This window comes from Falco cherrug, chromosome 3 (genome assembly GCF_023634085.1).
Source record: "Falco cherrug isolate bFalChe1 chromosome 3, bFalChe1.pri, whole genome shotgun sequence".
Taxonomy (NCBI): Eukaryota; Metazoa; Chordata; class Aves; order Falconiformes; family Falconidae; genus Falco; species Falco cherrug.
In genome coordinates, this window is record NC_073699.1 from 14280307 (window position 1) to 14300560 (window position 20254).

Here is a 20254-nt window from a genome sequence, read left to right on the forward strand (position 1 = left end):
CGCACTGGGAGCGCTTATGACCCCAGCCGGGGGCCGCCCCCTTCCCAGCGCCCCCACGCGGCCGGGCGCGGGGCATGCCGGGAGTGGTAGTCCCTGTCCCGGGCAGTGGGAGGCGGACCCGTCTTCCGTCTGTAGCCAATGGGAGACCGCCTCCCGGCTTTCCCCGCGCGGATTGGCGAAGTGTGGCGGCGCGCTGGCCAATGGCGCGGCTGGGCGGGCCGGGGCCCAGCGGCGGCGGCGACGGCGGGGGATGAACGCGGGGAGCGCGCGGGAGATTCGCCGTGAGTCCGGGACCCCCCCGGGATCCCCCGCGACCCCCCGGGACGCCCTGGGGCCTCTGGGGCACCCCGGGCTCGGCCCCCCCTCGAGCGGCCCCCCTGGGCTCCGCGGGCCTGCCCCAGTCCCGCCGCCCCCCAGGCCGCGGCCCGGTGCCCTACACGGCGCCCGGCCCTCTCCCCGCGCCGGTAGCCCCCTCCCGGCCCCCCAAGCTCCTCAGCCCTCCGCCCGCGGCGGGCCGCCCCAGGGGGGCTGTAGACAACCCCCACCCCCCAGCTCAAGGGGCCGTGCTGGGCACTTTTGGGGGTCCCTGGCGGGGGTCCCCACCAGTCCTGGGCCATGTTGGGGTACGCGTGGCCGTGGGGGGGGGGTCACACTGGGCTGAGCCCCCCGTCACCGCACCCTGCAGAGCTGCAGAAGGCGAAGGAGAAGGCCCAGCGCAGCGGGAGCCTGGTGGAAGAGGCTGCGGTCTGTAACCAGCTGGGGGAGATCCTGGCCAGCCATGGTGCGTCCTCGCGGTCCCCCTCGGCCCCCGCCCCCACAGCCGGGGGGGCTCCTCGCCCCCTCCCCGCCCCGGCGCCTCTGACAGCCCCCGCGGTTGCCGGCAGGACGCTACGAGGAGGCTCTGGAGGAACATCGGCAGGAGCTGCAGCTGCTGGAGGGGGCCGGGGACAGCATCGGCTGCGCTGTGGCCCACCGCAAGATCGGCGAGCGCCTGGCGGAGCTGGAGAACTACGAGGCTGCGCTGAAGGTGGGGGCCCGGTTCTTGGGGGCAGGGGGCATGTCAGGGGGTTGGCGGGGGTCTCAAGCCTCTCCCCCACCCTGCAGCACCAACACCAGCATCTGGAGCTGGCCAGGTCCCTGTCAGATGACACGGAGCAACAACGAGCCTGGGCCACCATTGGCCGGACGTACATGTTCATGGCAGACAGCCGCACGCAGGGGGAGGAGGCAGCGGGGCTGCCGGCGCTGCGCAAGGCTGAACAGGCTTTCCACACCAGCCTGGCCATTGTGGAGGAGAAACTGGAAGGTGAAGCTGCGCCGGGTGGCCGCAGAGGCACATCCTAACCCTGGGAGGGCTTCGCCAGCTCCCAGAGTGGCCGTTTTTTTCACCAGGAGCTGTGCCGCACCGGGAGCTGACGGAGATGAGGACCCGGCTGTACCTCAACTTGGGTTTGGTCTACGACAGCTTGAAGGAACCAGCCAAGTGTGACAACTACATCAAAAAAAGCATCTTCCTCTCCGAGTAAGGAAGGGCAGGGCTGGCGGGAGCTGTCCGGCAGCAGGTTTAGGGGGAAACCAGCAGCAGCAGTGGCTCCGTTTGCAGGCAGGGGCAGCTTTATGAAGATCTCTACCGTGCTTACTTCAACCTGGGGAGCATCCACCTGCGGGAGGGTGAGCACTCCGGGGCCCTGCGCTGCCTGGCCCGGGCACGCGACTGCGCCCGCAGGATGAAGGAGAAGGGGATGGAGAGCGAGTGCTGCAGCAGCACAGCCCAGGTGGGTGCTGGGAGTCAGCACCAGACCCCTCCCCGCACTCCCCCGGGGTTTGGTGCCCCCCGTGATGGATGTCCCCGCTGTCACCCAGGTCCTGCTGAGTTTGGGTGACTTTGCGGCCGCCAAGCGCTCACTGAAGCAAGCCTACATGCTGGGCTCGCGGCAGCCCTGGCAGCGAGACCTCATCCGATCCAACCTCCGTTATGGTGAGCCTGGGACAGTGTCCTCAAGAGACAAACAGTGTCCCCAGGAGAGGGGAAGTGTCCCAGGGGGCTGCCAATGCTGCCCCATGCTGGCCCCAGCTCTGCTCTATTCCCCCCCCTTCCTCTTCTGTTCTGCTGTGGGTCAGGGCTGGGAGGACACCCACAGGTCCCCAGTGACACTTGAAGAGATGCTGACCCTCCCCTGGAGTGGTTCTGGGGTTCTCTGATGCGCCCTGATTGTCACCCCCACAGCCACCAAGGTGGTGCGGCTGCAGGAGGCTCTGGAGGAGGCAGCGGCTAGTGACCCATCAGCAGCCCTGGCCCTCTGCGAGCAGCTTGGGGACACCTTCTCCAAGCACGGGGACTACGGCCGGGCTGCAGAGTACTACCAGAGGCAGGTGAGTGGGGCTGGTGGAAGGGATGGGGGAGGTCCCAGGGAGTCGTCCCTGCTGACAGGGTGTCCCTGGGGGCAGCTGACCTTTGCCCAGGCGCTGGGGAGGCCAGCGGGGGAGCTGGCCGTCATCCATGTCTCACTGGCCACCACCTTTGGAGACCTGAAGGACCATGTGCGAGCTGTCCACCATTACCAGCAGGAGCTGGCCCTGCACCAGGGCAATGCACTGGAGGCGAGCTGGGTCCCTGGGGGTGCTCCTTGGTCCTTGGGGGGGTTCCCTGGGTCCCTTGGCTATGGAGGGGGGTGCTTAGCGAGGCTATCCCTGTGTTGGCGTGGGAGGTGACAAGGGCACAGTGGCTGTGGGGACCCGTGGGGTGGGGTGGCCCATGCCCCTCAGGGAGGCTGTGGGGCTCAGTGTGGGACCCCCATGCCCTGCCTGGGGAGGGTCCATGGCTCGGCGTAGCCCCCACTGGAGGCAGGCACTGACCACAGCTGTGCCCAGGAGGGGGAAAACATGGCTGAACATGGCACTGGCCATGGAGGAGGTGGGCAAGCCCCGTGCCGAGCTGCAGCCCTGCTTCCAAACAGCCCTGGAGCGAGCGGAGGTGGCCGGAGATCCCCGGCTGCAGGTGAGGAGGGGGACAGGAACCCCTCCCAGTGTGTGTGTGTGTGTGTATGTGCCCCTAGGCTGGCAGATGACCTTCCTCATTCTCTTCTTCCTCCCCAGAGGCAGATCTTGCAGCATCTCCACTTGCTGCAGCTGCGGGATGGTGACACCGAGGCTGCCGCTGGCACCGTGGCCCGGCTGGAGGGGCTGGGGGGCTCCAGCAAGGAGGAGGAGGAGGAGGAAGAGGAAGAACTGGAGAGTAGTGAGACTCAGGACGAGAGTGAGCTGGAGCTGTCGGAGAGCGGTGAGGGGGCACAGTGGGAGCTCTGGGGGGAGCAGGTCCCCTGGCAGTGTCCCCACAGATTGGGGTCTCCCTCATGGTGGGGGATCTTTTCCAGAGGGGGAGGAAGATGAACTTGACGGCTACAGCAAGAGCGTCCCCGGGCGCCGGCGGATCAGCAAGGTGAGAGGTACTGGGTCTCCCCCTGACCCCCCATAGAGGGTGAGAGGGGTTCTCCCCCTTCCCCTGATTCCTCCAAAGAGGGTCGGGGGGGTCTCACGGTTGCTGAGGTGCATTTCCGGGGGTCCCCATCATCCCCCTCTGTGTCAGCAGTGGAACCGGCGGAACGAGCGGGGTGAGACCCCCCTGCACCGCGCCTGCATTGAGGGTGACCTGCGCCGCGTCCAGCTCTTCCTCAAGCAGGTAGGTGAGGGGAATGGGGGTCCCCCACACCGCGGGGGGGTCCGCAGGAACTGCAGGTCATTCTGGGGAAGCGGGAGAGGGTCCCTGCGGCCCCTTGGCCGAGCCCAGCCTGACCAAACACTCCCCTCTTTTCTAGGGGCACCCCCTGAACCCCCGCGATTACTGCGGCTGGACTCCGCTGCACGAAGCCTGCAACCATGGGCACCTGGGTGAGTTGCAGGGGGATGGGGGCATGGGCAGAGCCCCCCTGTCCTCACCTCCGCCTCCTCCTGTCTCCCAGAGATCGTTCGGCTGCTGCTGGATTGGGGGGCGGCGCTGGATGACCCTGGGGGTCCAGGCTGCGAGGGCATCACCCCCCTGCATGATGCCCTGAGCTGTGGCCATTTTGAGGTGGCCGAGCTGCTGGTACAGCGGGGAGCGTCGGTGACGGCGAGGAACGCCAGGGTGAGCTGCTGGGATGGGGAGGGGGGACCCTAAGAAGGCAGGGGGGGTGCACTGGGTTGGCCTTGTGTCCCCCCTGTAGGGCCTGACACCGCTGGGTACGCTGGAGGAGTGGGCGAGCACCTACAGCAAGGAACTGGACCAGGAGACGCGGCAGCAGTGCTGGGCGGCCGAGCGCCTGCTCAGGGAGGTGGCGGCGGGACGAGGTGGGATGCAGCGCCGGCGTCCCCCCCCGCCCTCTGCTTTTGGGGTGCCCGCAGTGGGCTGAGGGTGCCGGCATCCCCCCTGCAGCCCCGCCACAGCTCTCCCAGGACTCGCCGCTGTTCGACGCCGAGTGTGCCGAGCCCCGAGCCCTGCAGCCTTGCTCGCCACCAGTGGTGGAGCCGGGGGACAGTGACATGTCGCCGCTGAGGCCGGTGAAGAAGCGGCAGCGGGTGCCGGGGCTCGGCAGGCGGGAGGGAGCGGGTCTGGAGTCGGCCGAGTACGAAGCCGCCATCCGGGGCCTCGGCAGCGCCAAGTCCCTTCTGGGTGGCGGCACCATGACAGCGTGCCGGCAGCTGGCACCACGGCCGGCCCTCATCCCAGCCGAGCAGTACCTGGAGGAGGATGACTGGTTGGAAGATGACCTAGGGGGGTCCCGGGGGGGCCGTAAGCGGCCCCGCCGGGAACCCCAGGAGCCGGCAGCCACTTCAGAGGACAGCACGGGGCCAGAGAGCAATGGCAGGGTCCCTGCTCCGGCCCAGCACCAGCCCCGGCACCGCCAGAGCGTGCAGAGCCGCCTCACCCGCCTGGTGGAGAGGATCCCACTGGGGCGCTCCCGGGAATGCCGACCCCCCGAGGCAGCCGGGCCCCCTCTCCCCACCGAGGGTGAGGGCAGGGGGAGCCCCCCATGCCCACCCACTGCCCTGCCTGCCCTCCGGGTCCGCGTCCGGGTCCAGGACAATGTCTTCCTCATCCCAGTGCCACAGAGGTGAGAGCTTTGCTCCCCATTCCTGCTCTGGGACCCCCCCCCAGCGTCCCCTTTGGGACCCCCGTGCCAGGCAGCAGCACTCGCGGGTAACCCTGCGGGTCCTGCTGTTGCGGCAGCGAGAGCCGTGCCGTGGGCTGGCTGGCGGAGCGGGCAGCCGAGCGGTACTACCAAACCTGTGGGCTGCTGCCGCGGCTCACCCTCAAGAAAGAGGGGGCTCTCCTGGCCCCCCAGGACCTGGTTGGGGACGTCCTGCAGAGCAACGAGGAGGTGAGCGCTGAGCCTGGACCCCCACCCCATGCCGGGCATCGTTGCCAGTGGTGGCAGCGGTGCCATTGGTGTCGCTCTGGCGTGGCAGGTGCTGGCAGAGGTGCAGTGCTGGGACCTGCCGCCCTTGGCCGAGCGGTACCGCAGGGCCTGCCAGAGCTTGGCCGTGGGTAAGGACCCCCCCGGCCCCTCAGGGACTGGCCCCACTGGGATCGAGGGTCCTGTGCTGGGGGGGTAACGCGTGTCATGGGCCGGTGTGGGGCCAGCAGCAGGATTAGGGTGTCCCTAAAGGGGTTGAGGAGGCCCTGGGGACCCCCCCAGGGCCACCCAAAGGCCGCCAACACCTCTCCCCGTGCCCCTGCAGAGCCGCACCAGCTGTTGCTGAAGGTGATGGAGCTGCAGGAGCAGAGCCCGGGGCTGGGGGTTGGGGGTAGCCTGGCCCTGCGTCCCCCCCACCTCCCCCCGCTGCTGCGGGCCCTCAAGCTGCAGGCACCTCTGCGGCAGCTCTGGCTGCGTGCCTGCGGGCTGTCGGATGACATGGCCGCCGATCTGCTGGCCACGCTGGCCACCCTGCCCGCCCTCACCCTCCTCGACCTGGCTGGGAACCGTCTGGGCGCCCAGGGGCTGCGGCAGCTCGTGCCCCAGCACCCCGGCACCTTCCAGGTAGGGCCAGCGGTGGGTGGCACTGGGAGTCCCACCTCCATCCTGGCAGGACTGGGATTCCTGGTGCTGGCCTTGCCAGGCTGAGGCGGGGTGCCTGGCTGATCCCCCCTAAATCTCTTCATCTGTCCCCCAGATTTCTTTGTTCATCTCTGAAACCCCTCCTCTCCCCCTGAAACCCTTTCTCCGTCCCCCAGCTCTCTCATGTCTATCCCCATAACCTCTTGCCTGTCCCCCAAATCCCCCGAACACCTCCTCTGTCCCCCAGATTTCTTTATCCATCCCCAAATCTCTTGCCTGTCCCCTACACGTCTGTCTCCCCTAAATCTGTCCTGTCCCCCCTAAATCTGTCCTGTCAATCCCCTAAACCTCTCATGTCTGTCCCCAAAGATCCTCTTCATCCCTGAAACCTCTCACCTATCCCCTACATCTCTTCCCCCCCCCCCAGCCCCTGCCTGTGTCCCCACATCTTTTCTCCGTCCCCTGAACACTCGGCTGTCCCGGCAGAGCCTGGAGGAGCTGGACCTGAGCCTGAACCCTCTGGGCGATGCCAGCTGCCAGCCACTGGCCCTGCTGCTGCGGCGCTGCCCGGCGCTCACCACGCTGCGGCTGCAGGCCTGCGGCTTCACCGACAGCTTCGCCCTGGACGGTAAGTGGCCGCAGCCCCATGCCGGCAGCGCCGGGCACCACGTGGCTCTGACCGCGCCGGGCACCACGTGGCTCTGACCGCGCCGGCATGTGCTCCCCAGGAGCTGCGCGGCTGCAGACGCTGTCCCTGTCCTGCAATGCCCTGGGCGCAGCGGGGCTGGAGCGGCTCCTCGGTGGCCTGGCGTGCCACAGCCTCGGCCGGCTGGAGCTGGGCTCTGTTACCAGGCCGGGGCTGCGGCCCCTCACCGGGGCCCTCGGCAGGTACCTGGCACAGGTGAGAGCGGGCCCCATGGCGGGACCCCACTGGGGGGAGCGTGCTGCCCGGGGCTGTGCCGACACCGACACCGGTGTGCCCTTCCCATAGGAGGGCTGCGCTCTGAGCCACCTAACACTCTCCGGGAACTGGCTGGGTGACAGTGACATCCTGGAGGTGGCCAGGTGAGGGGACAAGGGGACCCTGGGGAAGTCTGGGGGCGATGGGGAGTGGACAGGGCAAGTCCGTGCAGCAGGAGCCTGACCCTCCACCAGCCAGGGGAGACTCTGTGCTGTCTCCAGCATGGGAGCACGGTGCGGGGACACCCTGGGGGATCCCTTTGGGGACAAAGGAACCCCCCCTGGGGCTGAGGGGAGGACAAGGAGGACCCCCTTGCCATCTCTCCCAACCTGCAGGTGCCTCCCCACTTGCCTGGCACTGGCTTCCCTGGATTTCTCAGCCAATCCCAGGATCAGCGCCACGGGGCTGCGGACACTGCTCTCTGCCCTGGAAGAGAGGAGCCAGGGGCTGGAGTTCCTCAGTCTGGCAGGTAGGGCAGCAGTGCAAGCAGTGGCACGGGCAAGCCCCCTGGGAGCTAACAGCAGCCCCCTCCTTCTTCCCAGGCTGCTCCGTGGAGGGGCCGTTGGATGACACGACCTGGGCCAGAGCTGCCAGCCAGATCCGAGATCTCCGGCTCTGCAGTCAGCATGTCAGACGGAGTGACCAGCGTGATGCTGGCAAAGCATGGCACGGTCCTGCCGGCACAGCACTCGGCACCGTCATGCGGCACCGTAAGCTCTTCTGTAAGAGCAGCTAAAGCACTAGCATCACCCACGTCCTGTGATTTTTAACCTGCGCAGCCATTACAGCCTATATTTATGAACGCAAATGGTGCTTTTTTGGGTCACTGTGTCACCGGCACTCATGAGGCAGGTGACAGATGAGAGGTTTATTGTTCCCAGCTTCCTCTCAACACTAGTAAGGACCGGGAGGGGACTGGGAGGCTCATACTGGGAGGGAAGAGCAGTGCCAGCACATGCCAGATGGATCAGGAGTGGAGGAAGCGGTTGAAGGCGTTGTAGGCAGATTCCAGGTCAAACAACATCTGCCGGACCTGGGAATCATCCAGCTCGTCCGATGCTGACATCCCGCTGAGCGTCTGGAGCCTGGGAGAAGGGGGGGAGCTGCAGCAGCGGCACACTGGCACGCCAGAACGGTGCTGGTAGCAATGCCAGCACACTCACCACTGGTTGACTTTCTGTCTCCCCTCGAAGTCGGGGGGCAGGTGGCTCATCCGGTTCATCGTCTCCATCAGCTCCCGTAGGTCTGGCTGGATCTGGGGAGAGAATGTGGGGTGAGCTGTCAAACCGGCGCTGCCAAATCGGGGCTCCTGGCACTGCCATGGCACGTGGCTGAACCGCGGTGCCCTACCTCGTCCATGGCTCGGATCTCCAGGCGCAGCTTGTCCATCACCGTGATGAAGAGCTGCGAGAGAAGAAGCATGTTTGCCCCACCCATGTCCCTTCCCCCCGCCCCCACTGGAGCTGAGCCCCAACCCCCCGGCACCGTACGGAGACTATATCGGCGATGCAGCGGTTGAGGTTGCCCTTGTCGTCCTTGATGGTGATGGGCCGGTCTTCCTTGATCCTCTCCATGGCCAAGGGGCAGTCAAGCTGTGGGGAGATGCCACCGTCAGCAGCGCAACCGGCACCCAGGAAGCCCCACCAGCACCGGGGGCATTGTCGATGCCTCGGCTCACCCGGAACTTGCGGCAGAAGTCATCGATAGAGCTGACCTCGGAGCCCTGCACTTGCTTGAGGGCGGCTTTGAACTGGACCAGGAGGCGGGAGCAGGCAGCCGTGTACCTGGGGAGTGGCAGGGCGGGGGTAAGGGCCGGGATCCTCCCCCAGACCCCCACCCTCAGCTGGAGGGACCCCACCGACCCTCTGCTGAGGGGGCCGAGCACTTACTCATTAGGAGAGACACAGTCCTTGATGTAGGCTTTCTCCAGCGCCTGCAGCGTCTTCACCACCGCAAAGAGCTCGGCCATGTTGTCATACCTGCCACCGCAGCGGGGCCCGCGGTGGAGAAGGGGGGACCACGATGGGGGAGAGGGTCCCCAGGAGGGACGGGGACCACGGTAGAGAGTGGGGGTTGGGGCGGTGGGGGAAGGGGGTCTGGGGCGGGGGTCGGAGCAGCGCGATGGAGAGGGCCCAGAGCTGCATCCCACCACGGGCCGTGATGCGGGGGGTGATGGGGGGAGGGGCTCCCCAATGGGGAGGGGGCTGTGTGACTGGGGGAGGAGGGGGGGCTCTGTGCCTGGGGGGGTGTCTGTGACGGGGGAAGCTCCGCAGTGGGGGGGGGGGCTGTGTGACGGGGGGGGGAGGGGCCGCGGCGGCGGTTGCGGGGTCCCACACTCACTTCTCGCGCTCCCGGGCGTTCTTGTAGAGCTTCACCTCCTGCGGGGGAAGGGGCGTCAGCGGGGGGGTCCCGGGGGGGGGGGGGGGGGGCGGGGGGGCCGCACACTCACCTCATACAGCTCCGGCTTGGTCCCGGGCGCTGCCGAGGGAACGGGGCGGCGTTAAATGGGGCCGGGGGGCGGGGGGGTCCCGGGGGTCCCGTCCCGCCGCCGAGGCCTCGGGGGGCAGCGGAGCCGCCCCCGCCGCGCTCACCTCCCGTCCCGGGCGGGGCCGCGATACCGTGAAACATCCCGGAGGGGCCGAACCCCGCGCCCCCCCGCCCCGCCGCTGCCGCTGGGCCGCGCTTCCGCAAAATGGCGGCGGCCGCTTGGCGCTCGGCTGGTCGCGCCTGGCGGGGCGGGGCGGGGGGCGGGACGAGCGGCTGGTTTTAGCGGGAAAAGCCGCGCCGGGGGGGGGGCGCCGCCCCCGGGGGCTGCTGGGTGGCACTGCTCGGTGGGGAGGGGGGAGTCGGGGGCGGTTGCTCTGGGGGGTGGTGGTCTCTGAGGAAGAGGGGAGGCTCCGGGGAGTGGGGGGCTCGGGGGAGGGAGGGGCCAGTGTGGGGGAGGGGGCTCTGAGGGATGGCCACGGCAGAGACCCCCGGTGGGTGGGAGCACGGGCGGGTGTCGGTGAGGGCGGCTGGTCAAGGTCAGGGGGAGGCCCACCCACTGTTGAGTGCCACCTCACGGGCTGCTGACCTCTGACCCATTGGCCACCAACCCACTGACCCAGGAAATCCCCCAGCCCCAAAAGGAAGCTGAGGCCCAGCGCGTGGGCTAATTACTGTGAGAGGCGGCTCATTACTTGGCCAATGGGAAACCCCGAAGCAACCGAGGAGCTGGTGACCCACGAAGGCCGAAGGCCAACGTTTTTGCTGGCTGAGCTGCACCATCTGCCGGGGGTGCCGAGAGCGGGGGCGGCGGGCACTGGGGGCGACCGCATGGCTGCCTGCTGTGCCCAAACCTGAATAAGGGGACAGAACCCCCTGCCCTGGCGCGTGGATTGGCGCTGCACGGATCGGCTCCATGCTTGCGGCACAGCACCGGCACTGCAGGCATGGCGGGGAGCACCGTGGACAGGTGTCGGCGATGCAGCCCTGCCCAAAGGCAGTTTCCAAAGGAGAGTGGCAGCCAGCTGGAAATGGAGGAGGAGGAGGAAGAGGAAGGGGACCTGCCCTCAGCTGGCCTTGCTGGTGGGGCAAGGAGCGCGGTGAGGTGGCAGCTGGTGCAGCCCGTCATAAACCCGCCTGTAGCAGGAGGGGTCAAGGCCAGTGATCAGTGTTCACTTGCCACGCCAGGGTAAAGGTAGCGGGCGAAAGAATGCCCGAGCTGGGGGAAGCACTTTGACCTTCACCACAGGGCGAAGCCGCGACGTGCCGGGATGGGCTCTGTGGACCGCAGGGTTCACGGTAGGTTTGGTCTGTGTCAGTAGCCGGGGCGGCACAGGTCGTTCCTGGGAACAAGACAGCAGAGAAATATAGGGAATAAAGAAACACCAGGAAAACACATTGGCACCTCCAAATAGTTCCCACTGAGACGGTGCCCAGGCGATGTCAAGACATTTGCTTTTCCGTAGCCCCGTGAGCGCGTGCTGCAGGCACACCGGACAGTGCAGCGAGCCGGTTGTCGCTCACCCGCCCGACCCCCTGGTTACGGTGAGCCTGGAAAATGGCCAGTGCGCAGGACGGCCAGGCAACTCTGGCAAGAGCAGTCTCGACCCACGCACCAGCTCCTCGCGGCTCGCTGGGGGTCCCCAATGCCAGCAGAGCTGAGAAGTGCCACCGAGCTCTGGCTGCCCCCAAAGCGGGGTCATTGCGTGTGGGTCATTGCATGGCTCTGCGCCTTCGGGGGCCCCATCTCTGGCAGGTGCCGCGGTGGTTTGCTGTGGAACGCCAGACGGCGACGCATGCCCTGCTCAAGGCTGCTGGCTGGCGCCTGCAGGCACTACAGGACACCCAGATTTCCGAAATCAGAGTGTCTTCTGCTTTAGAAAAACCATGGGGTTAAATATAGGAACAAACAGGAAAATGACGAGGAAAATCCCCAGCACTCTATTGTGTCACCACGTGAAGAAACAACCTCGCTGACTCTTTGGCAGCTGCCGAAGCACTGTGCCGGGCTCGTGATGGCTGCCTGGCCCCGGGGCTTGTGGCCAGCTGTCCTCCATGCCCAGGCCCTGCCTGCCGAGTGTCCCGCTGGCACCGTCCTTCCCCACTGCCACGGGCTCTGCATCGCGCCGCGCTATTGCCAGTGTTGGGGTGGGAAGGAGCTGTTCCACGAGCTGAGAGCTTTTGGCCTGGCTTGAGGGATCCACACCTGGCTTAAGCAAGTCCCAGTTAATTAGTTTAATGAAGGGCTGTTTGCATTTCCTGGGGAAGCCGAACAAAGCTGCCCTCGGTTAAGCAGAATGGCCCAGATAAAGAAAAATGGATTTCAACGAGAAAAACCAAAATCGTTTTTTTCTTTAGGAGGCTTTGGAGGGGGCCTGGCTGGGACAAGCTGCAGGAGGAGCACAACCCCCTGCCCTCAGTGGCCGCGACAGGGGGACAGAGGTGCCAGAGGGAACCTGAGGCGGGATGGAGGCACCTGGTTTGGGGCAGGGTCTCCTGCCCCACAGCGACGGGGGCTGTGGTGGTCCCGCCTCTGTGTCCCTCTGTCACAGGAGTCACTTCCCTTCCTGACACCTTCTAACCGGCCACGCGCTCTGTGGCCAGATGAAGTTTGAGCTCAAAAAAAGGGGAAACTTTAACAAAAATCCTGGCTTTCGTCAGGAAACATTGAACTTGGGTTCAAATGTTGAAGATCCTTTGGGAGAAGTCGTTTGGCTTCGTGTCTCCTGGGAGCAGGATGAGCCCCAGCTGCATTTGGTTGGGGTGTGTCTGCGTGGTCTTCTGTGCATCTGGGGCTTGGTGGGTGGATGGAAACCCTGCCAGGAGGAGGAGGAGGTGCTGAAGAGGAGGAAGAAGAAAAAAAGAAGAGGAGGAAGAAGAAGAAGAAGCAGAAGAGAAAGAAAAAGGGGTGAAAGAAAAGTAGGAAGAAGAAAAAGAGGAAGAAAAGGGAGAATAAGGGGAGAAAGAAGAAAAAGAGGAGAAAGAAAAAGAGGAAGAAGAAAGAGGAAGAAGAAGAAAAGGAGGAAGCAAAAAAGGAGGAAGAAGAAGAAGAGAAGGAAGAAGAAAAGAAAGAAGAAGACGACTAAGAAAAAGAGGAAAAAGGAAAAGGAGAGGAAGAAGAAGAAGAAGAGGAAGAAGTGGAAGAAGAGGCAGAAGAAGAGGAGGAGGAGGGGAGGTTGCCCTCCCTGTGCCCACCCCAGGCCACAGCATGGCCTCCCCTCACCCCCGGAGCTGTTCCGGCTTTGGTGGTGAAGCTTTTGGAGACGTTGGGTACCACGGGGCCACCCCACACTGATGCCATCACCTGGGCGGCGAGGTGGGCATGTCAGTTGGGTTCCTGGTCTTGTGGAGATGCCTGGCCAGCAAGTGAGAGCTGTGTGAGGCTGAAGGAAGGCAAGGGAAGGCCAGAGCCCCTGCGCCTCAGTGTGGGCTGGGATCTGACTGGCTGGGAGCAGCCTTGCGGAGAAGCCCTGGGGGTCCTGGTGGGCACCAAGCTGAGAAGGAGCCAGCAGCATGCTGGGCAGCGGTGGAGGCAGCAGGTGGTGGGCTGCTGACAGAGACTGAGGTGGCCATCCTGCTCTGCCCTGTGCCTGGCACCTTGTGTCCAGCTCCCCACAACTTGAGAAGGTTGTAAACATACCAGAGAAGGTCCAAAGGAGGCCATGAAGATGATCCAGGGGCTGGAGAGCCTGCCCAAGGAGGAAAGGCTGATGGAGTTGGGTTTCTTCTCTGTGGAGAAGGCTCAGGGTGGACCTCGCTGCGTACAAGGGGTGCTGTATGGGGTCTACGGGGCAGGGTTTTGGTAGTGGGGGGGGCTGCAGGCATGGCTTCTGGTGAGAAGACACCAGGAACTGGCCCTGTGTTGGACAGAGCCAGCTCCAGACACTCCAGGGTGGACCTGCCGCTGGGCAAAGCTGAGCCCATCAGCGACAGTGGTGGCATCTCACGGGGGGAGACAGCGGGAGAGGAGCAGCCCTGTGGAGGCCAAGGTCAGGGGGGAAGGCTCCAGGAGAGATTCCCCTGCGACCCACGGAGCCCACGGTGGAGAAGTTTGCGAGGACAGTCTCCCATGGGTGGGAGCAGGGGAGAGCGCGAGGAAGACAATGTGGCAGAGCCGAAGCATCACAGACAGACCCCAAACCCTGTTCCCTGTCCCTCTGCAGGAGGAGGAAGAGGAGTTGGGAGTGAGACCAAGCCTGAGATGAAGGCAGGTGGGCGAGAAGATGTTTTAAAATGTTCCTATTTCTCATTGTCCTACGCTGGTATTAAGTGACAACAAATGAAATTAATTTCCCAGGGGTGGCTCTGTGTCGCCACAGTGGTGGCCAGTGAGCGATCTCCCCGTCCTTGCCTGCACTCACAAGCTCCTCGTCCTGTTTCCCCCCCGCCGCATTGATGGCGGGGGGTGGCAGAGCGGCTGGGTGGGCGGCTGGCAGCCAGCCACTGCCAACCCGCCCTGGGCAGCCACTGAGCAGATGGAAACTGCCCCTTTTCTAGGAGCTGTACGGCGAAGCCAGGGGGCACCAGGTGCAGGTGACACCAGGAGAGGTCTCATCTTGACCTGAGACGTGTTTTCCAGCCAGAGTGATCGACCTGCGGGACAACGCGGTGGAGTCCCTGTCACCGGAGGGGACCTCACCCAGGCCCCTTCATCGCAGAGGGTTGGACCAGGCCATCTTGGAGGTCCCCATCCCACCTGGGCTGGGATCAGCCTGAGCTTTGGGTGGACCTGGGTGGTTCCTCAGCTCCTCAGTGCTTCCTCAGCCAGTGGTTCCAGGGATCCCAGCTGACACGCTACTCCCCAGCAACTGGGGATGTCCCCAGCAGCACCCACCGAGCCAGGTGCCCCCAGAAGTGGACGAGCATTGGGGTGACCTGCTGGGAACAGTCTGTCCCAGCATCACCGGGGGCATCAAACCATTTAGTGAAGGAGCAGCTTCTGGAGGCAACCACCAATGGCAGCACCTCGTCGCGCCTGTGTGGAAGGTGGCACATCCCCTGCAGAGGACCCTGTTCCCACCGGTGACCCTGCGGGTGTTTTGGGGTGCCCCGTGGGGCCGTGGCAGCGTGGCATCCCTGGCTTCTGCCACTACCTGCAGCAGCTCGGCAAAGGCTTTTGGCAGCGCAGGTTGCTGGGAGGAAGGAGGAGCTGCGAAGTGCCCGTGGGCCACTGGGGCTCGTTGCCCTGGCACGATGCCGGCTGTGACCTGGCACGATGCCAGCTGTGACCGGCACCAGCTGAGCTCTGCCTTCCCCACACCAGAGATGAATGCCCAGCAATACCAGCCCTGATGGGTGCAGGGTGGAGGAGGGATGGATGCTGGGGATGGCGGCTGGGAGCCAAACCATCATACTGGTTTTAGCCACAAACCCCACCTCCTCTCCATATCTACTCCCCCATGCCACCTCACTCCCACCCAGCGCTGTGCCGGCACCGCGGCCGCCCCCTGATCACACCCCAGCTGCGGTGGCCAGAGCTGGGGCATCGTGCGGGGAGGTTTATTCTTTTATTGCCCTTAGCGAGACCACCCAGTCACAGGGGTATTGGCTGCGATGCCAGCATTGCCGGTGGCGGCCAGAGGTGACCGGTGGCAGACATGCTGCAGGGCAGCCAGCTGGCCATACCACACTTGCTCCCGCACCTGCTTCTTACAGAAGATGAGCAAAGCCTGCAGCTCTCGGGGCTGCCGGTGGCTTTCCCGGCAACACCACGTGCTGCTGGGACAAGCTTGTCCTGGAGCTGGACTGTTTGTACCGGAGCAATCACTGTTGCTGGCCTCACTCACCCCCAGCTGGGGCTTTCCCAGCACGAGGTGCCGGTCGTCCCAGGGTTTTCCCAGCTGCACTTCCCGGTGCCAGCCCTGGCACGGCTGGAGGGCTCTTGCCACCCCACCTGTAGGGCAAAATGCAGGTATCCCCCAGCCCAGGTGGGACGCAAACCCCCAGTCCCCAGCCCCGGAGGACGATGCCTTATCCATGAAGCCGCTTGACCCGACTGCCTGCACAGTGGGCACATGGCACCGTGGGCCAGGGTCACTGCCAGGGGCGCTGATGGGCACCAGCGCGTTGCTGGTGGTACCAGGGGGCATGAGGCGGCTGGTGGAGCTGTCGGCCTGGCTGCACTTTGGCTGTGGGAAGAGGTCACGGAGGTCACGGCACCGTGGCATACGCTGGGATGGGTGCCAGGATGGCTGCCCTGCCCCACCCCTGCTGTGGCATGGCTGTGCCAACACCGGGCACGGGGGCACCGGCAGCAGGAGGCTATGGGGCACCCGGCCATCTCCTGGGACATCGGCACCCGCTGTGCTGCGGTTGGGCTATACTGTTCCACGCCAAGCCACCATGCACCGTGCCATGCTGTGGGGTACCACGCTGTGCCGTGCCGTGCCATGTTGTGCCATCCCATGCCATGCTGTGCCATCTCGTGCCTTGCCATGCTGCTCAGCACTGATGCATCCATGTCTGTTGGGCACCACCACAGTGCTGCAAGGCGCGGCCAGCAGCCATGACAGGGCCACCGTGAGCCACTGCATCCCCTCACCGGTGGGCAGCGAGGTGCCAGCAGTGCCGGCAGGGCTGGCAGGGCTGTGGCAGGGCTGACACCCTTCCAAGCACCAGCACTGTGGGTGTGAAGGGACAGCTGCTGCGGCCACCGGCACCTCTCACGTCCCTGTGTCACAGGCACCGCACCACACAGGTGGCGACCTGCTTGGCACAACGCCGGTGTGGGACATGGTTCCTTCCCGGTGGGGTGTCACAGGCACCCTGTGTGCCAGGGAGGGGTGCTGGGGCAGCCAACCACCCCTGGGGGAGCAGCACATCCAAGGGTGAGCCACGCACCTGATCTTGGTGCTTGGGCTTCAGGCAGGGACCGGGGGCGAGCCTGGCACCCAGGGGCAAGCCCAGCACCCAAGAAGTTGAGCTGAGCCCCCAAGGGCTACCCCAGCACCCAGGGGTGGGCCCAGCACCCAGTTGTAAGCTGAGCACCCGACAGTGAGCTGAGCCCCTTGGCGTGGACTGTGCACCCAGGGGTGACCCCCAGCATCCATGGGTGACCCCAGCACCTGAGCCAGGTGCCGGAGGTGAGCAAGGTGCCTGGGGAGGGCCCAGCACCCGGGGCTGGCCCCAGCACCTGCGGGTGACGTTCGCACCCGGGCATGAGCTTCGCACGGCAGCCGGTGCCAGAGCCGTGCCAGGGGCTGGGTGGGGGGACACCAGTGCCCAGGGTGGGTGTACCAGCACCCAGGGTGGGGTACCAGCACCCATGGCGCAGGTGAGGGTGGGGGGTGCTGGCAGCAGAGCGGGGACTCGGGGGGGCCGGGCACGGGCGCAGCTGCTGTGCCGGGCCCTGAGGAATGGTTAACCCGGGGCAATCTCACCCCGAGCCAATCACCGCCACGGCCCCGGGTGCTTTTACAGCCCTGGCGCCCCACGGCACACCGGCATCAGCACCGCCTGGGCAACCCCTGGCTTGGCGGCACTGCGGCCCACCGGTGCTCTGTGCCACGGGGACCCTGGTGCCATGACCCTGCTGCTGATCCTGCTGACCCTGGGTCTGGGGGCGAGCAGCCAGGAGCCCCCCGGTGTCACCGAGCTGGTGGCAGCACTCGAGGCCCTGCTGTCGTCGGGAAGCGGGTCCCTGCCCCACAGCGCGCTGCAGTCCCTCGTGGACATCGCTGCCAGCCGTGCGCAGTGCCACACCGGGCCGTGTGGAAAGGTGAGTGCCCGCGCCGGCAACGCCGGGCCGTGTGGAAAGAAAGGCAGGGCGGGCAGTGAGGGTCAAACTCCAGCTCGCCAGCGTGCCATGGTGCGGCACAGCACGGCACGGCACGGCTCGGCATGCCTCAGCACCACACAGCACTGGGCAGCGGTGCGTGGCACGACATGGCACTGCCTGGCCTGGCATGGCATGGCGTGGCGTGGCGTGGCGTGGCGTGGCACAGCACCGCGTGGCACCATGCAGCGGTGCATGGCACGGCACGGCACTGCCCGGAATGCCTTGCAGCACTGTGCTGCGGCGCTGCACAGCACTGCGTAGCACCATGCGGCAGCGCACGGCACAACTGGGCAAGGCACAGCACAAGGACGCAGTTCTGAGCCTCGTCACCCCCTGCACCTGCCCCAGGGGTCCCTGTGGTGCTAGTGCCTCTGTGCGGGTGTGGGGGGCACCAGGGGTCCCCAAACCCCATGGGGTGCACAGCCATGCCATGCCTGCCCCTGTGCCCTGGGGACTGGCCCTGCTGCCCTGGGGTGCTTCTGCCCCCTGCTCTTTCTGGGGTGCCCAGGGGGTCCCACGGCGGGCTTTTGGGGTGCCCATGGGGCTGGGGGCCCCTGTAGGGGTGCCAGTGTCAGTCCCACTGTGACCAGTATCCCTGTGCCCAGTGGTACCATTGAACCCCCGGCACCCAGACCCCACAGCACCCTAACCCCATGGCATCTTGACTCCCCTGGCCCCAGAGCACTCTGACCCCCATGGCACTGTGACCCCCAGCACTCTGTCCCCATGGCACCTTGACCCCCCCTGTCCCTGCAGTGCATCTCTGGGGGCGCCATCCTGGCACTGGCAGGGAAGCCAGGTACCACCGCCCAGCTGGAGGCCACCGACCTGCCCTGGGTGGGCGCCGCTGTCCTGGCCACCCTGTGGGACCCCCCTGCCTCCTGCACCGACGCCACCTTGGGGCTCTGGGCTGCCCGCACACAGGCGCTGCACCGTGCCTTCACCGCCACTGCCACTGCCACCAGCACTGCCACTGCCATCAGCACTGCCACCAGCACAGGCAGCGGCAGTGGCGGCCCCAGCTTGTGGGAGGTGGCGGCTCTGCTGGCAGCCGTGCAGCCCAACTACCGCAGCAACGACAGCCACGAGGTGAGGGGACGCGTGGCACAGGGGGGACACTGGGGGCCATGGGATGCAGTGAGGGGACACACCGCACCGCCACAGGCAGGTGTGCCCTCAATGTAGACAGATGTGCCCCGGGGAGGTGACGCACAGCACAGCCATCACTGCACAGACACATGCACCCCAGGGAGGTGACACTAGTGGCACAGCCAACACAGTGTGGCCACATGTGCCTTGGGGAGGTGACCGCTGTGTCACAGCCACCATTGCACAGCCCCCCGCACCCTGGGGAGGTGACACGTGGCACAGCCACCATTGCACAGCCACATGTGCCCCGGGGAGGTGACACATGGCATGGCCACCATTGTGTGCCCCCCTGTGCCCAGGGGAGGTGACCACCATGTTGCACTGTCACATGTGTGGCGGGGGTGTTGGCAGGGGTGCACGGTGTGGTGCGGGCAGTGATGGCGGTGTGGTGCAGGGCTGTGTGGATGCAGCGGGCGTGCTGGCGGCAGGGGCGGCAGTGTCACCACGGGTGGGGGCCGGGCGGGTGCTGGCGGCCCTGGGTGCCCTGGTGCTGCACGGCCGCTGCCTGCGCCCCCCACCCACCCCCAGCTTCTTCCTCCATCGCTTTGGCCGTGGCGGCCTCTCACCAGTGGGTGAGTGGGGGGTGGTTTGGGGTGCTGTGGGGCAATGCGGGGTTATGTGGGGTGATGTGAGGTGATGCGGGGTGATTTGGAACAGTGTGGGGTGCTGTGGGGCGATGTGGGGTGATGTGGGACGCTGCGGGGCTATGTGGGGCTATGTGGGGTGGGGGGCAGTTGCCCCCTCAGGGGGCAGGGTCGTAGGGGCAGCCAGGTCCTACTGGTGGCAGGGGGCGGGGGGGGCGGTGCTAGTGTGGGGCAGGGATCTGTGGGGTGGGGGAGATGGGGCAGGAGCAATAGGGCTGTGGGGCTGTGGGGTGGGAGGGTGTGGGGCAGAGCGTGGGGCAGGGGATGTGGGGCAGGGGGTGTGGGGCAGTCTGTAATGGCACCTGGCAGGGCTGAGCGTCCCTATGAGCAGCCACCCAGGGGCCACCCCCAGGCCTGGGGCCCCCTCCGGCCATGGGGACATGGACCGGGACAGGGACAGACACCCCATGGTGCTGCCCCTCCCCCACACTCAGAGGCAGCCGCAGGACACGGTGAGTGGGGGCACCGGGAGGGGGGCAGGGTGCCTGGGGGGGGTGGATCAGGGTGCTGGGAGGTCAGGGTGCCCTGGGGAGGGTCAGGGGTCCCTGGGGGGTCAGGGTGCTCATGGGGGGGGTCAGTGGTCCCTGGGGGCATCAGGGTGATAGGGGAGGGATCAGAGTAATGGGAGGTCAGGGGTCCCTGGGGGGGGCAAGGGTCCTTGGGGGGGTCAGGGTGCCCTGAGGGAGTCAGGGTGCTGTGGGGGGGTCCCTGTTGGTGGTCGGTGCACCCCGGGGGTGTGGGTGCCTGGCACTGAGGTCATGCCCCCCAGAGGTACCTGCCCTCCCCCACACTGCTGCAGGCCCTGGGGCTGCCCGGGGCGGCCGCACTGCCCCGGGGGCAGCTCCCACGCCTGCGCCCCACGCAGCAGCAGCAGCAGCTCGCCTGCCGCCCCCCCTGCCGCCGGACCCCTACTGCTATGCGCGTGGCCACTGGCACCATGGCTGCCAGCCCCACAGCCACCAGCCGTACAGCCACCAAACTGATGGCCACCGGCCCCACAGTCACCAGCCCCACAGCCACCAACCCCACAGCCATGGGCCAGCTCAGCATTGCTGAGAGTAAGTGCAGAGGGGGACCAGGTCCTGCCATAGCATGGGGTGGCATTGCGCACCCCTGGGGACAGGGACAGTGTCCCACTGTGGCATGGGGTGGCATCACCTAGCCGCAGGGACAGTGTCCTGCTGTGGCATGGGGTGGGTACAGT

At 66.2% G+C, this 20254-nt stretch overlaps 2 protein-coding genes across 3 annotated transcripts; one reads left to right on the forward strand and one right to left on the reverse strand.

Moving 5' to 3' along the window:
• Positions 1 to 180: 180 nt before the first annotated feature.
• On the forward strand, positions 181 to 7798 carry TONSL (tonsoku like, DNA repair protein). Its single transcript, XM_055705796.1, is given in 25 exon segments — positions 181 to 281; positions 686 to 781; positions 885 to 1027; positions 1105 to 1306; positions 1393 to 1522; positions 1604 to 1775; positions 1864 to 1978; positions 2228 to 2373; positions 2449 to 2709; positions 2711 to 2998; positions 3097 to 3280; positions 3375 to 3439; positions 3587 to 3679; positions 3816 to 3888; positions 3960 to 4123; positions 4203 to 4326; positions 4412 to 5090; positions 5207 to 5357; positions 5446 to 5524; positions 5719 to 6017; positions 6522 to 6663; positions 6764 to 6936; positions 7027 to 7100; positions 7332 to 7465; positions 7539 to 7798. Coding segments are annotated over 25 exon segments (4212 nt in total). The 5' UTR covers positions 181 to 250; the 3' UTR covers positions 7733 to 7798.
• A 51-nt stretch (positions 7799 to 7849) lies between these two features.
• VPS28 (VPS28 subunit of ESCRT-I) lies at positions 7850 to 9723 on the reverse strand. 2 transcript variants are annotated; one of them, XM_055705794.1, is made up of 9 exons: positions 9588 to 9723; positions 9446 to 9474; positions 9336 to 9374; positions 8886 to 8992; positions 8675 to 8780; positions 8487 to 8588; positions 8347 to 8400; positions 8160 to 8251; positions 7850 to 8081 (listed from the first exon to the last, which is right to left on the reverse strand). In XM_055705794.1, exons 1-9 carry the CDS (start codon positions 9622 to 9624, stop codon positions 7964 to 7966), a joined length of 684 nt encoding a protein of 227 aa, XP_055561769.1. In that variant the 5' UTR covers positions 9625 to 9723; the 3' UTR covers positions 7850 to 7963. The 2 variants fall into 2 exon arrangements, with proteins under 2 accessions (XP_055561769.1, XP_055561770.1); XM_055705795.1 differs by having other exon boundaries at positions 8886 to 8975; positions 9337 to 9374; positions 9588 to 9722.
• Positions 9724 to 20254: the final 10531 nt, after the last annotated feature.